Below are 17,017 nucleotides of genomic sequence, written 5' to 3'. Positions count from 1 at the left end.
ATCTGTAGCATATGCTGGTTTCGGTGATGTAAATGCTTCCATTATGAGCCATTTACAGTGATATAAATACTTCCAAACTACTCATGTGAAGTTACTAAAATACGCAGTTGGGAAGAGATGCTAACAATCAACTCATCTGAATCTGTAAGAGCCAGCAACACTATGAGTTGGATAATAACTATTGTAATTAAAAAAAAATTGTAATGAACATTGACTATGTGCCTGGCACTCTGCTAAATGCTTTACATACTGTATTTCATTTACTTTACCTAGCAATCTATGATGTAGGTTCTACTTTTAATTCCCATTTATGAGAATCTGTGTCTCAGAAAGACTAAGTAATTTGCTCACATTACACATCAAGGTATGAGTGGACTATAGATTCAAAAATTTAGTTTGATTAGACTTTACTCCTCCAACTACTATTCAATATTGCTTTGAGGATATACAATTAAATTATGTTCAGCATAGTTTGCATGTTAAATATATTTTTTATTTAATGTCAATATATGTAATTCCTTGAAAAATTTAAGTAAAAGATAGCTATGTAAATTTGCCATGTCCAACTATTTATGTGACTAATCTCAGGAAAAAAACTTTACAAAAGGAGAAAGTAATGTAAGTAATTTTAAGTTTATATGATTAAAAAAAGACATTTTGTCATCTTAAAATCTTGAAAACATTTTTACAAAAGACTAACTTGAAAGAACTCAAGTTGTTTTTTTTTTAAAAAGGTGTTATTTGCAATTGCATGGATTCTAATAAAATACAAACTCTTGCTTTTATTTCAGTGACAGGGTTCTTAAATTGTTGCTGAAATTTATTAAGAGTATCAAATGGATGTTGTAAATAACAGAACATTCCACCTGTTTTTCCAATACTTATTGCTTAGGAAAAAGGTTATTTCTAATAGCTAAGCATGCAGAAAATATAATAATTTATTAATGAGGATAAATTTAGAAGTTAAAAAAAAGGTTAGCAAATAAAACTGTAAGTGTCTAAAGATGATTGTAAACTTTGGATCACTGCAGAAAACTTTAAGTAAGACCTGTCACTACACTTCAGGCAAACAAAGCGGCGTAAACTCTAGACTGAAACTATGAAGGGTTTTATACATTTAAGGAATGACAAGAAGCTTAGTGCTGCAGGAAAGTAAGTTGTGTTGTGGGAGTAGATGTGGAAGCTGAAAAAAACAGTTTAGAACTCAACTATGAGGAACTTTCTATGTCAAATTAAAGTTTGTATTTTATTCTGTAGGGTATCAAAGGTTAAAAGAAGTTCTTAAGAAAGTAGCAAAATGATTAATATTCTATTAAGAAAAAACTCTTGTAATGGTGTTGGACAGAAGTTGAGAAGAGACTAGTAAAATGAAGATTGGTTTATTACAATATTCTCAGATAGAGATAATGAGGGCTTGAAATAAAGATGATACATTATGGATAAAAAAAGGGGATTAATTTCAGGGTCACATTTGATGTAAAATCAACAAAATTTAATGAATGCATTTTGGGCAAATATTAAAACAACAAAAAAAAGAAAAAAGAATAATACTAAGAGTTTTAGTTTAGGAGACTGGATAGATAATGATGTCATTAATGGATATTGAGGACAAAAAGGTAATTTACAGTTTAAAGCATTTGCACACATGTTGTCACATTTAAGATGATATTTATGTTATAAATTACTATTATTGCTCTGATAAAAACTTAATCTCATATGCAAATAAATGTACACAGTATCCTGGTTTTCTTCTTCTTCTTTTTAAATTTTTCAACACAGAGTCTTGCTCTGTTGCCCAGGCTGGAGTGCAACGGCATGATCTTGGCTAGCTGCAATCTCCACCTCCTGGGTTCCAGTGATTTTCCTGCCTCAGCCTCCTGAATAGGTAAGTTTACAAGCACCCACCACAATGCCCTTCTAATTTCTGTATTTTTAGTAGAGACAGGGTTTCACCATGTTAGTCAGGCTGGTCTTGAACTCCTGACCTCAGGTGATCCACCTGCCTCGGCCTCCCAAAGTGCTGGGATTACAGGCTTGAGCCACTGTGCCCGGCCAGCATCCTGGTTTTCTTAAATATTTTCCCCTCGTGCTTATCACTGACTTGATGAAAAGTGCTGTTTGTGTTATGTATAGCCATATTTATTTTAAATATTTTAATAAGTGATAATGTTTTCTTCTCTAACTGCTATATTGAATTTAAAGATTTTTGTTATTCTTTTAACTATTTGAAATATATTTTATTATCTTTCAGTTTGCAACAAACTTAGGTCTAATACATTTATTCATCTCTTAGATAATTTATTAAAAGAAGTAATAGGGAAAAACTGCCATGTCACATTTCTGGTCCTACCATGAAATGAAAATGATGCTAAAACCACTAATATTTAAAGTCAATTTTGGACTCTTATGGTATTATAGCTCAGCATAGTTTTTATGTTAAATGTATTTCAATACAATTATAAAAGCAAGTCTCTTAATGTATAAAACCAAAGCAAAATAACACAAAAACAAGAAACTTAAGGCACTTTCAAGACACCATAAATCCATTTGGATTGGTAAATTAGTATTAACCGTGGAGTCATTTCATTTCTTCTAATTAACTGAGATACTTAGAGGCACCAGGGATACAAAAATTAATAAATCCTTGTCCTGATTAATGGAGTCTAGTCGAGGGGACATATAAACAACTCAGTACAATAAGACATTTTAAGTGTTCTACAGTTAGAAATAAATTGCTATAGGAAGTAGATTCAAGTAATTCTGCCCAGGAATTGTATACAGCAGGGAGGAGGAAGAGAAGATTTCACAGTAGAGGTAATTTTTGAGTAGGGCCCTTTAAGGCTTAATAAGAATTTGCCAGGAGGAGAAAGTGAAGGGCTTTGAGAATACGCATAAAAGAGCAAGAAAATAAACATTCTGGTGTAGGCAGCATGGACGCATTTTTTTTTTAAAAGAAGCTGAAAGAGTTAAGTAGGACCTAGCAGTGAGGACGTGACATACCATGCTTAAGGACGTTAGACATGTGATATCTCAAGATATTGAGTGAATTTCTGATTGAACTCTAATAGGAAGTTGTGTCATATCTTCAGTATGGGGTTTATCTCATGAACTCATTAATCCTTTTATTCATTCAGAGTTGAACTATAAGAAGACACCCTGCTAAAATAAATCAGATAGATGCTGTCCTTAAAGCTCAGTTCACTCTTATTAAGGAAGGTAAGAACTTTCAAAGGAAGGGTTGGGTAAAGTGATACAGAAAAATGTGACATTTGAAATGGGCTTTGAGGCAGGGGTAAGATTTGGACAAGTCTCATTTATATTTTGATTATGATAAGTTGAAGACACAAGTTTTTTGCATTTCTCACTTATAACTGGTTTATTTTCTAGGTAGCATTTAAAAAAAATAAAGGAAAACCCCACATAAATAGTGGTTTCAATAGGTATTGTTTGAAATGGCAGTGGCCATTGGTATGTTTAAATAAGTAAATGCAAAAAAAGACGTTTTTTGGCCTTCATTGCTGTAAGTTTCTTCAGGATAGACAAAGTAACTGTACATTTCTGTATCTTGGAGTCAAATAATTGTTGAGTTACATGTAATACTTCTGGATTTTATTTGAATTTTAACTCTTAAACAATGTAGAGTTGTTAAATGATGATGTGATGGAGATATAAAAAATAATGTGCTCTTGGGCAAACTAGCAAGATGAGGAAATAATCAAGCACCAAGTTATAGATCAATGTAGACTAGAAATCACAATCAATGGCATTTACTTTACAGATTAAAAAAAACTTGCTCCTAATATCACACTAGTGCACCAGTTACATACACCTTAGCTATACAAGTCACCCCTTTGGGCTCACCATAGGCATAGAAAAGAATGGATTAGAAAGGAATGTAGATTTGTGGAAAATCTGGGATAAAAAAAGCAATAGAACATAAGATACACAGAAGAAGAACTTGGAGAATTCACTGATGTAGAATCTGAACCACTGCCACATTCTTATTTATAGTGTTAATGAATGCTTATGCTGCAGGGCTTTCTACAAATTTAAGTAAACATTTCTCTAGAGGAATTTACACTGAAGTAATCACAATGTATCTAGGAGTATTTAAAAGACAGGAAACTGGCGAGCATCTTATTACCTAAAGTAGAAGGCTAGTTATATATTGCCATCTATGCTCCCAGGGGTTCTGAAGTTAGGATTCTGGTTGCATGTTATTGTAGTTATTATAAATTTTATCATAAAACATACCAAGCTTGAAACAACCATCAAGGGGATTGAGGTGTTTATTACTGAGCAGTAATTACATGTTTTTAAATAAACATGTATATAATAATATTTTGAAAATAATTTTCTTCTTTATGATTACAGAATTCACAAAAACAAGAATTGACTGGAAATCATGAAGATATGATTCTCAAAAAAACCTCCAAGAAATAGCATCGAAAAATTTGTTAGTAGGTATGAGTCAGACTTGTATTATGTTTAAACTAAATGGAGTAGTTCAAACATGTAATTTTTATCTCTAAATAATTTTATCCACAATATTTGAGAAGAAATTACCACAGCACATCGTAAACTATTTTTTTTAACAGTCTTAAGTGAAGAATAATAATTATCTGGATAATAATTTCCACACATTTTTCCCTCAGATTGTCAGACTATTAAGTACCAGTGCCTTCTTCCCCCAAAACACACTTTATTAGTGAAGTTGAAATATTAATATAATCTTAAGTGTCACTAGAACGATTAAAATTTTTTTCCAGTCACAGAGAGATTTGGTCTGGTGTCGACAGAACTACAGGATTTTACTGGACGAGTCACTCGAGCGTTGTAGAGATGCCGTTTCTGAGGTAAACAGAATTTCAAAATTTAGAAAATAAAGTTGTTACCATTCACATTTTTTTTTTTAAGTACGAGATTCTAACTTTTCCCCTTCGTTCTACCAGACGGAAAAAAAGCATTTAGACCCGCTACGGTCGTGGCATTAGAAAAAGGCGCTAAAAAGAGACAATGTAACGGTCCAGGGTGCTCCGAGCTTCAGCGGAGAGACAACCGGGGCGCATGGGTGGGGGCAGGGAGGAGAGGGGCTGAGAGAGGAGGGGCGTGTCTGAGGCCGGGGCTGTAGGGGGGCGGATTCGGGGCGGGGAAACCCCTAAGATCAGGCTGAGGTCAGGCTACGAGGGGCGTGTCAGGGGCGTGACCAGGGCGGTGCCAGAACCTCCCTTTAAGAGGTCGGAGCCCGGCCGGGACTCCGACAGATCCTTTCCATTCGCTGTCATGTCGCTCCCGCAGCCCACGCCGCGGGTGGCGGAGCTCAGGGAGCCTGCCTCCTCTTTAACGTCTCCTGAGGACCCGGATTCCCAACCACCCGGTAGCAAGCGGCTCTGTCTTGAGGAGCCAGGCGGTGTCTCTAAGGCGGGCTGGCGACTGCCTCTGGTGCCTCGCTTGTCTGAGGTGGAAAAAGTCTGGGAGTTGCCGCCCAGACCCCTCAAGGGGCTCCTTGTTTCAACGAATGCTATTTTTGATAACTCCATAGACTCATGTGTGGAGAAATCAGTCAGTGGGAAGAAGATAGGTAACCTGGGATGTCCAAATCACAAATTCCAAATGAGTAGCTGTTTGCAGGCTTCCCTCTCACAAAGTTCTGATTCTGATTTGAGGGCTTCAAGAACGTCTGAGCCAGGACTGCCTGACAGGGAGAGTTTCAGTGTGCACTACACTGATAGCTCCAAAGCAGGGTTTAGTCAACTTCTGCCCAGCACCTCTGTACACGATATACATGGAATTAGAAACGAGAATCGAAAACAGCAGTTAGTCCAAGGAAGAGACAATGTTCACAAAGAAAATCCATTTTTAGATGTTACCTTTTACAAGGAAACTAAATCACCATTTCATGAAATTAAGAACAGCTGTAAAGCTGACAGTGTTATACCATCAAATAAAAAAGAAAATAACATTTCATCATCCGCACTAAAAATACCAAAATCTCAAAACCAGCCCAGCTTGGAAATTGCCAAACCTAGCTATTTTAGAGATAGCAGCACAATAATTGTCCCTCAGTTTCCAACGGACTTAAATAGCAAAATGTCCTCTGTCTATTTAAAGGAAATAGCAAAGGAAAAGAATGACAAAAAAGAGACATATGTTAGGGATTTCGCAAACATTTACTGGTCCCAAAATAGACCTGATGTTAAGAAGAAAAACTTACAGAATGATAAAAAAATTGTAGAAGCGGAAAATATTTTTTTCGAATGTTACGAAAATGACTACGCGTCACTCAGCAGCCAAAATACTTGCAAGAGAAAAGACTTGATCAGTTCAAACTACTGTAACTACAGTAGCATCCACTGTGATGTAAGAGACACTAGAAAGAATTTTGCTATACTAGAAAATGCAAATTGGGAGGAAGCAGAATGTCTGGACATTTACATACCTACCAGATTGGAAAAATGTCAAAACTGGGACTGTAATATTAGTCATATTTTGAGAAGAAATAGAGGAAATTGTGGGATTATGAATAATTACAAGACTAACTGTGAAAATATGAAAAAAATTGAAGAAAAATGGAGTTGGCTATTATTAGAAATAGACCTTTTAAACAAGGAAGATTACCACTGTACAAAAGTCATGAATGTGCATGAAGAACAATCAGAGCTTCTCGTAAGAGAAATATTAGGTAATCAGAAAGCTTTAATAATGACTGTTTGGTTAAATGATAAAGGAGAAAATGATAATATTCTACAGTTGAGATACAATGCTACACAAAAATTCTTTCATGTAAGCAACCCTTTTGAAAGTTTCATTATAGAAATTTTTTATTTCCATAAAAGTATTTCAGGAAATCACTGCTATAACATTTTGAAGTATAAAAAGCAAATTGGTATTCAAAATCTAATAACCAGAAACATGAATACAAATATGAAGAATGGAATTGTAAGCATATATTTACAAGACAGTGTTATAGAACCTTTAGATATTACATTGAAAACTAACATAGCTTTTTGCTTCAATAACTTTGACTCTTTAACTGTGATTGAAAATGATTTTGAATTAGAAGAGGAATGCATTTTCAAGTGGATGCTGTATTTGAAGTATCCAAAAAATATTATAGTGGAAAATTATCCTGCATATCTAGTAAGGATTTTAACTTCTTCAAGACTATTAGAAGATAATATGAAACCTATGTTAAAGAAAAGGAAGCTATTTAGAACTGAACAAGTTTTTGAAGCGTCTAAGAAAAAACGTATGAATTCCTTCAGTATGACAACTCAAAATACAAGTTTTCCAATTTTTAAAACATATGAAAAAATTCCTCTTTTAACGGACTTTGATGACATGGAAAAAATTTCTTTAATAAGAGAAATTACTTGTAAGAATATGAGTTGTCCTCAACAACTCATGAATGTGGAAAATTGGGCTCAGTATAGTTCTAGTACTGTTAAAACACATGTTAAGTCTTGTCCTCAATTTATACAGAACAACCATGGATATATTAATGAAAATTTTAATGAAGTAAATATGCAAAGCCAAGATTTAAATATGGAAAGAAAACAGGGACATAATAAGATCAGTACCTTTAATTGTAAGCACATATTTGAACATTTCTGCAATGTTAGGCAACAGGCCATACCAGCAAGCCACAACATAATTCGTGATGAACAGACCCGTACCATTTCTATAACTCAAGTGCTAAATTTTGGGAACTTGCTAAGTGAAATAGAAGAAAAACACCATGACTTAATTTTGAAAGAGGAAGTAAAAGTCATAGCTGAAAGTTTATCAAATAGTTTCCAAGTTCACAAAGATACTGAGATAGAAAAGGAAGAGAAAGATATTTTTCCAATGGATGACATGTCTTCTCTGCAGTCAGTTTCATTAATAAGTAAGGAAGTAAATGTGGAAGAAACTAAATATGTTAATAAAAATTATGTAACAGATAGAAACGAATACGAGAGTATTTTGCCAGAAAGGGAGATAGCTAATTCAAAGCATTTTCATCAAAAGAATGACTCTGCATTATATGTTAATCATCAATTTGAAACTGGTCTGAGTGAAGGGAATGATGAATGTTTTCAGGACTTAGCTGCTAAATATTTGTCAACAGAAGCTCTGACAATAGTAAAAGATTTTGAGATGAGAAGAAAATTTGATTTAGTACTTGAAGAACTTTGTATGTTTCATGAAATTAGTAAGGAAAATGAAATTCTAAGCACTGTGGAAACAAACAATGAGCAAGAAAATTACTTTGGAGAAAATAATGATGCTGAGGAGGTAAAAATGGAGATAGAAAAAGATTTGAAAATGGTTGTGGTCAACAAAATAAGTGCATCTTCCTCGCTCCATGACACTACAGCAGGTCCTAATATGCGTAAAAATCACCAAAGTTTATTTAAATGGAAAACTGTACCTAATAATGGAGAACAGGAAGTTCCTAATGAGAGTTGTTATCCAAGTACATCAGAGGAAGAATTACTTTATTCTACTTCTGAGAATGGTACGAAATTCATTTTAAAACATTCTTTCTCATTTTTTCTGTATAGGCCAAATATATAATTTTGACAAAAAAGAAGAAAGATAAGTATAAAATGCAAGACAATGTTTATTGGTGCATACTATTTTCTTTCTTTTATTTTTCCAGCAAGAAGCCATAGCTTTATTTATGATACAAACAGTACAAATTTCAAACCAAGCTGCAGTTACTCCTTTGAAACACCAAAAAAAAAAGAAAGTTGTTTTCAGATGGTTACATTGTCAATTCCATAATAGCATTCACCATATCATTACTTGTACTTCAGAGCTCAGACTGCCTTTGCTCCTGACACATTTGCTTGTGACATGACCAATTCTATGTCCTTAACTTCTACACCTGTTTCATCAACCTCTTCCTCTTCACTCTCCTCTTGTACAGTTGGAGTCTGTGTGTTTTCTTGAATGTTTGAGACAGCTTCACCTTGAACTTTGAATTTCTCAGCAGCTGCTAGCTGTGTGCACACTATTTTCTGATGAAGATGTATTCAAATGCTCAATCATATACTGAAGTTGAAGAAAACTGGTTAATTTTAAAAAGGAGCTTTAAAGAGTCCTACTTTATTTCTCTAAATATTAGGAGCCAACTGAAGGAAATATTTCTGAAAAAATAATTTGGTTTATACTGTTAATGCTTTATATAAAAGTTACTTTTTGCTGTAACATATCACTCTTTACTTGTAGATTGTGAAAGACCTTTAACAAAAAGACCTGCTTTTCTCCATGAGGAATGTAAAGAAGAACTTAATTATTTATTGAGAGGAGGTAATATTTTAGTTACTTTTTAGAATACTTTCTAAGATGATTATTGCATTATGATATTTTTAGTATGAGGAAAGTGTAGATGTTCCAGTTGTTCAAAATAAATACAAAGTTTTAGCAGTTTTTAAAAGCATTAATATTATACTGATAAATTCTAATAATTAAAAATTGGGTAACAGTTAAAACTGCATTCAGATATTTGCATTGATGTATTAAAGTGACTATTTGTTAAGTGTTATATATGCCCAGTTTATACATCTAATGTATGCGATATTAACAAAACCAAAAAAAGCATTTAGCTAAGTTGAGTTTCCATTGATGAGATGTTATTCCCAATTATTATGTCTGTCTATCTATCTAAATATATATAAAGAGAGAATATTGAGCATATAGAACATGCTGTATGCTTTTTATTGTTATTCATTGTTATCTTTTTATGTTGAGATTTTATTATGCAAATTAAAAAAGTATCATTTAGTCATGTTAACATGATTTTTGACTGACTTTTATAAAACTTTTGATTACATTAAAAATACAACTAAAGAAAAATTAAACACTACCTTTTGCCCAATAGATCTACAATATCAGAATAAAACACAATATGTATAACATTCATTCTACCTTGTGGTGCCAAGGGTATGGGTAGGTGTAGGATTGAAATTATGGAACTAGGTAAAGTTATAATCCAGTCAGAAATTTCTGGTATTATGCAACAAGTTTAGATCTAAAAAGAGTAACACTGTAGGTGAAATATATTTACTAAAACATCTTAAGTCATGTATCATGTCTCAAAACATTTTTTCTGCATTCTCATAATCAGTAGACTGTTACCTCTGATACTTTTATTGTCACCTCAGAATCGTATCTTTTCATCTTTTCTTAGCTTACAATGAAATAGTTTTAAAAATTAATCAAACCATTGGAAGATCAAAAGCCCATAGGTAGTCTCTTCTCCCTGGAATGAAGGAAATAACTGATGGAACAATATTCGAGTCAAAAAGTAGAATGGCAAGAATTAGCCTGGGAAGGATAGAGTTTGCTTCTTCCAGGACAGAAAGAAAGGAAGAAATTAGTTTAAGAATATATTTTGATATAGAATAAAGGAAGATTAGGAACATATACCCCTGCTGTCATTGTGATTATAAGTGTGATAATAAAAATGAATGTAGGAGGAAGATAAACTATTGTGTGCACATTGGAAAAGCAACCATTACATTTGTTTGAAATACCTAAACCCATATAACAATGTGATTCTGCCTTCACAAGTTAAAGTGATTTGTGTGAAATGTGAAAAATAATGTATGAATTCAGCTAGAATTATTTAATACCGTGTTAGGATAGTAGTCTTGTATTCACTTTCAGAGGGCATAAATGTTGAATGATCTTCCTGAGGCTTGTTAAAGTCTATAGTGTAAGAGAAAAGTTGGAATGGGGTTAATAAGAATGAACTTTAATGATCTGCCTAGATAGAGTGGGTGCCTGCTTTCTACACTGTGATTTTAAGGGCATCAGAAAAATCCCAGTTATTCTGAAAAGTTTTGATACCCACCTACCTACCATCATGATGCCTCTTCTCTTAAACTTGCCATTGACTACTAAATATCTTCAATGGATCCTTCTCTCTTTCCATCTCTCTCTCCTCTCTGTGGTGTGAAGGCAAGTACAGCATTGAAATTATTTTGAGCACGTGTTACATGCAAACCAGCCAGTTCACCAGTGCTTTATATTTCATTTAGACCAATGGAGGATCTAGTGATCCAACAATTTTGTCTTATTTGAACAATCCCTTTGTGTTTCAAAGTTTTAAAAGGATCTAGCAACAATGTATTTTCCTTTCACCTTTTATAATTAATTTTCTAATTTTAATATTGAATTGAGTATAATAAACTGATTTATATCTATTTTATATTGTTTTTCTCCCTATTATACATGTAGCTTAACTCTGTATTCTACTCATTAAGGTTTACATAGGTATACACACAGATTCTTTATGGTTCAGTTAGTAAAAATCATGCTGCTAACCTTTTGTCACATTTAACATTTGATTATACTGTTTTCAGTATAACAGGCTATTATATCGAGGTCATACTGATTCACTAAAGTTTGATTTACATTTTTGGTTTTACATATGTGCCCCATAGTGTATTTAAAAAAAAAAACCCTGAAAGTTAGAGATATTGTATTTTATTATTAGAGGTAGTTGATTTTACATAACTGATTTAGTAACAGATATGTATATCTCCATGAACTGTTTTGGACCTCTTCGAAAATGATATAGTGTGATGTTAAAGAAAAACTTCAAACTCAGAGCCCTCTATTGATGCATAATAGATGGAGTACATTTGTGTTCTATTATTGACAATGACCTCCATTAGAAACCATGTAACCATTAACAATACAGCATAGTTGTTTAGCTATCAACAGAACAATGAATCTGGTGTTTAAAGCCACAACATCAAGTCGGCTTTAAAACCTGTACAGTTTTGTTGTGATTGTTGTTAAGTCAGACTGCCTGATTGGAATGCTGAATTTATTTAGTTGCTATATTTTATGGGGCAAATTACTTAACTTTTTGTGTTTATTTTTCATATTTTAAAACTGGAGCTAGAATTAAGTAAAATAATGCATTTAAAGTACAGTGCCTGGCACATAAGTAATAAATGCTCAGTAAATATTCAGTAAATGTTGCTAATATCATGATTAGAAGTAAAGATTTGTAGGCATAGGAACTACTGGTAATTTTTACTCTTTTATTGTCTCATATTTCTAGGTAGTTACTTTCCACATGGCATTTCAAGAGTACGACCTCTTAAGACATGCAGTAGGCCAATCAGGATTGGTTTGTCAAGAAAAGCAAGGGTTAAACAACTTCATCCTTATCTGAAACAAATGTGTTATGAAAACTTAAAAGAAGATTTTTGACTTTCATATTTCAAAACATTTTACAACATCTAGAAATGTTTTGTTTTCTTTGGATAAATGTTCTTCCAGCTTGGGGGTTTGGGGCTTTCTTTATTATAAAGTGGAGAAGGTTTTTTTTCCCCCCCAAGTGTATATATATAATTTTATTACCTTTAAAAGTATAAAATATTTTGTTGATTTTCATGTCATATAAAAATGTACACGTTAAAGCCATTTCATGATTGTATAAAACATTTTGACTTATTATTTTTCATGATATATGCGTATAATCCTTTTGTGGAGAAAACTGATAGCCTTTATTTTCTAAAAAGGATCTGTGACTCATAATGAACTACTGTTCTAATCGCTTCCCCCATTTTTCAGATGGAAAAATGGAGGTATAGAGAGGATGAATAAGCTTTTCAAGGTCACAGCATTTGTATTACGATTCGCATAGAGTCTCGCTCCTTTGTAGCATTCTTTTCCACTTGTTCCTGCATTCACTTTCTAATCTTTATTTTTCCTTCCAGAGTTTATCTTTGACCCCAGAGCAGAGTTATGATTATGTAGTTAACACTTACTATTAATTTGTTAATTCATGGGACAAGTATACTCTAATACTCCTACTACTGTCTCAGGCTGAGTAATAGAATAAAGAAGACATGTATAAGACGTTGCCTTATGGAGCTTACTTTCTATAGCTGACATTGGTAGAAAAATGTAGGATTTACATAATTTAATGATAACCATCAACAGAATGAAATATACTTTAGACAGAGAACTAACAAAAAATGGGCAAGTTAAGCAAAATGTAAGGAAAGAAAGAAGCATCAAGAAAGCATAAAAAAACAGAAAGCATCTGATGGCAGAAGGAGGACTAAACGTATTAATGAACAAACTAGATGTGACTGGATGAAATTGTTATTACAAGCAAACATTCTCAGACTCACTGAAACCACCTCAAATTTGATTCTCTTCGTTAATTTCCATCCCCCACCATATACTTTCCAACTTCAGCATCTTAGTCTAATTTTTCTTCTGCCCTCACAGAACTCATAACCTTCTTTCACTGTAATTTATACCTTGCTAGAATATAAGCTCCTTGAAGGCAGAATTCTTTTCTTTTCCCCATTGATATATCCCAAGTGTCTAGAACAGTACCTGCCCCCAGTCAATACTCCTATTAATTGTCTGCCTGAAGGAATAAATTTCTACTCCCATCTCATACTAGCTATGTTTTTTTTGAATTCTTAATACCTTTATGGCCCTGGGCAACCTCCTCATTCCTAAAAAGAGGATCATAATATCTCCTGGGATTATTGTGAGGATTAAATAAACTAATACCACGTATTGTAACAACTCTGATACGTAGTCATTACTCAGTAAGGAGTAATTACTTACTGATCATAACAACTACTCAATAGTTAATAACTATTTAGAATGTTTGACTTTTCTTGAAATTCTGTTCTGGATTTTGCATTAGATTATTTTCAGAAGTATGCTATTCTTATGAATTTTATAAAAATGTCTCTTTTTTTAATTCTAATGTCCACCCTTCCTTCTTCCTTCTTTTTATCATTATTAGCCCCATGTTAGATTTTTCTGTAATCATACAAGGTAAATCTCATCACAATCAAAATCTGTCTTCACAACCTTAGTCCTTTGTCCTGTTGTCTGTCACTCCGTGTGAATATTAAATTTTGTTCTCAAATCTCTACCTCCTAGGACAGGTTTATGTGCTTCTAGTCTTATTCCTAGTACCAAGAAAGCTTTTATAGATACTTTTATCTTTTCTCTAATAAATAGTATATTCACTTACAACCACTCACTATTGGTTCTTTCATAATAAATAGTATATTTCCCTAATAAATAGTATATTCGCTTACAACTACTCACTATACTCTGAACTGACTGAATATGTGATAAGTTTAAACTCCTAGCACATAATGTGCTGCTTACAATGGTTTTCTATGCCACTGCCCTTTGCTAACTTTGATCTCTAAGCTTTTCTTCTAGGGATGACACCTTACCAAATGCAAAACTTACTCCTGCTAGCGTCATTCCTCAAGCACTCCTTCCCCAAGTACCTCCAACCAAATACACAACAAAAGCACACAGCACCTTCCCGCTCCTGCCTAGTTCTGTAAGTTATTTTCTCTGGAATTAGAAAGTTGGAGGGTAGGAGGAAGGCAACATTTTCGCTCTTCTTATGTTTTCGTGTCTTCATAGCCAGGTTTGGAAAGACTGTATGGGATCTATGGTAGAAGACATTTTAAACTGATATCCATCCTTCCTCCACCGTTTTCTTTTTTTATCTTTGTTCTTAAAATGTAAAAGTTGAATGCTCTCAGATCAGAGGAAATATTTAAAGGATTAAAAAGCCATTTTAAAAGTACTTGCTTTTATCCAATCTTAGACTAACTCTATGTTACTTCAGTTTAAAGTTATAAGCTTCTGGATGCATAACTGTGAGCATGAGAAGGGAAGCAGAGCCTTATGTTAAATCAACTTGAAAAAGTTATGTGGATAGTCTGTATCTTAAGTATGTACACCTCTGAGTTAATATTATCTGTTTAACCTTATTTAGTTAAGCAAAATGGAAAACAAAATACGCAGTGAAGTTGATCTTTAGTTCCATCTAAATTGCTGCATAAAAGAATGTTCATAGAGTCAGTCATCATTTTGGGAAATCTTTTTAATAACACAGGCCTTACACATTTACATAGACACATAATAGATTGTGGCAGAGTTTATCCTGCTGAAAATAACCTTTTAGATTAAAGGGAATGGGATATCAAGAGGATCTGAAATTATAGTTTCCCTATTTTGTTGTAAAACATATCATTGTTTGAAAGTATCCCTGCTAGATAAGCCTATTTAACATATTCTTTTAAAAACACAGCATATTCAGAAAGAAGCAGTCACTAAACTATTCCACCGACTCAGGAAAATGGCAAAATAATAAACTCATGATCTATCTCTAATTTCTTCCGTAATTTTATAATTTGGAGACACACATAATTAAATAAAAAAAAAGTCTGTGGATCTCTTCCTTGAATTCAACACTCATTTTTTTTTTTTTTTTTTTTTTTTTGAGGCGGAGTCTTGTTCTTTCACCAGACTGGAGTGCAATGGCATGATTTTGGCTCACTGCAATCTCCGTCTCTTGGATTCAAGTGATTACCCTGCCTCAGCCTCCTGAGTAGCTGGGACTATAGGCACACACCACCACATGCAGCTAATTTTTTGTATTTTAGTAGAGATGGGGTTTCACCATGGCCAGGATGGTCTCAATCTCCTGACCTCATGATCCACCTGCCTCGGCCTCCCAAAGTGCTGGGATTACAGGCATGAGCCACCTCGCCCGGCCAACACTAATGACTTTTACTCAGCCTTCTTACTGTGATGACTCATAGGCATTGCAAAGCTAGTATGGCCCATACTGAGCTTCTGATATTTGTCCCCAAACTCTTCCTTCCACAGTGTTTCTTATTTCAGTGAATGGCAATTCCATTCTTTCAGAGAAGAAATACTGGAGTCATCCTTGACACTTATTTTTTTTTCATAACGCATACCTGGCCCATCAACCAATCCTACTGCCTTTAGCTTCTCTTGTCTGGATTATTGCAATTAAGTCCTAATTGATCTCTCTGCTTAAGTTCTTGCTCCCCTTCAGTCTATTTTGAACACAATAACCAGATGATTCTTTAAAATATAAGTTGTAGCGTATCACAGTTCAGCTCAAAACCTTCCAAAGCCTTTCCATCTCACTCAGAATAAAAACCAAAAGTTCTTACTTTGATGTATGAGGGCTATAATGATCTGACCTTCTCTTGCCTTATTAAACTCTTCTCTGTATTTTTCCCCTTGTTTATTCCTTTGAAACCACAATGGCCTTCCTGTTTCTTAGACACATTAGGCATGTCCCTGACTCATGGCTTTTGCACTTACTTTCTTTTCCTGGAATGCCTATTCCTAGGATATCTGTATAGCTTGCCTTGTACCACCTTCCTAATAGCTTTATTCAAATGTCACCTTCTCAGTGCGCCCTTTCCTTCTTGCTAACATTCATGTTCCCTTTCCCTGCTTTTTCCTCCTTAATACTTTACTATGGACATACTACATATTTTACTTATTTATTTTGTGTATTGCCTGTTTCCTCACTGGGTTTTAAACTCTGTGAGGGCAAAAGTCTTTTGTATTATGTTTATTGCTCTATTTCCAGTACCTAGGACAGTGCTTAAGTATTCAATAATTGTTAGTTGAATAAAAAATTGAATAATGAGACCAACAGCAGGTATGTCTTAAACATATCATGCTGAATAAACTTCTTGAGTCATGTAGCTTTGTGCCCTCCTGGAATTTAAAGGTCTCTTCCCTCTTCTTTGCTATTCTTTTTTGTATTTTCTGTTTGAACCAAAGAAGTGAAAACAAAAATTAGATCTAGCTCATTTACTTATGTGTCCTTCTTCAGACATTTAGCTGCCTAACATGTCAGATATTAAAATTAGTCTTTTTTAATGAAGAAAAAAAAGGCAAAACATAGTAAAATGTAGTATGTATTTAAAATTCAATGTCCTATCTCTTATGTCACTTAAAATCTTTGTAAACAACATCAGTATTAAAATTTTATAATGACCTTTTCCTTTTGTGTTAGTAAAAAAAACTTTCAGAATTCTCAAAATTTTTATTTTTACTTTTTTGCTTTTATAATTTCCCTTTAAACAGTCTTTTAAACTATATTTACTGATTCATTTTTGAAAAGTTAATACCTAGACATAGTACAAAGTACAAAGGATAAAGAACAAGAAAAGAAGAAGTG

The 17,017-nt window shown here is 33.5% G+C and overlaps 1 protein-coding gene across 2 annotated transcripts; it reads left to right on the top strand.

The window, feature by feature from the left end:
- Positions 1-3,153: 3,153 nt before the first annotated feature.
- On the top strand, positions 3,154-12,733 carry RAD51AP2 (RAD51 associated protein 2). 2 transcript variants are annotated; one of them, XR_001105189.2, is made up of 4 exons: positions 3,154-3,216; positions 4,375-4,464; positions 4,770-4,856; positions 9,217-9,289. XR_001105189.2 is itself a non-coding variant. In XM_012438877.2 (3 exons), the coding sequence occupies exons 1-3, from the start codon at positions 5,284-5,286 to the stop codon at positions 12,214-12,216; spliced, it is 3,450 nt and encodes a 1,149-aa protein (XP_012294300.2). In that variant the 5' UTR covers positions 5,260-5,283; the 3' UTR covers positions 12,217-12,733. The 2 variants fall into 2 exon arrangements, 1 of the variants encoding a protein (XP_012294300.2); XM_012438877.2 differs by lacking the exons at positions 3,154-3,216; positions 4,375-4,464; positions 4,770-4,856 and adding exons at positions 5,260-8,500; positions 12,065-12,733 and having other exon boundaries at positions 9,217-9,297.
- Positions 12,734-17,017: the final 4,284 nt, after the last annotated feature.

Source organism: Aotus nancymaae, unplaced genomic scaffold (genome assembly GCF_030222135.1).
Source record: "Aotus nancymaae isolate 86718 unplaced genomic scaffold, 86718_ANA_hifiasm-v0.15.2.pri h1tg000057l, whole genome shotgun sequence".
NCBI lineage: Eukaryota > Metazoa > Chordata > Mammalia > Primates > Aotidae > Aotus > Aotus nancymaae.
The sequence above is the reverse complement of the archived record's forward strand: the minus strand, read 5'-3'. Positions and strand labels throughout refer to the sequence as shown.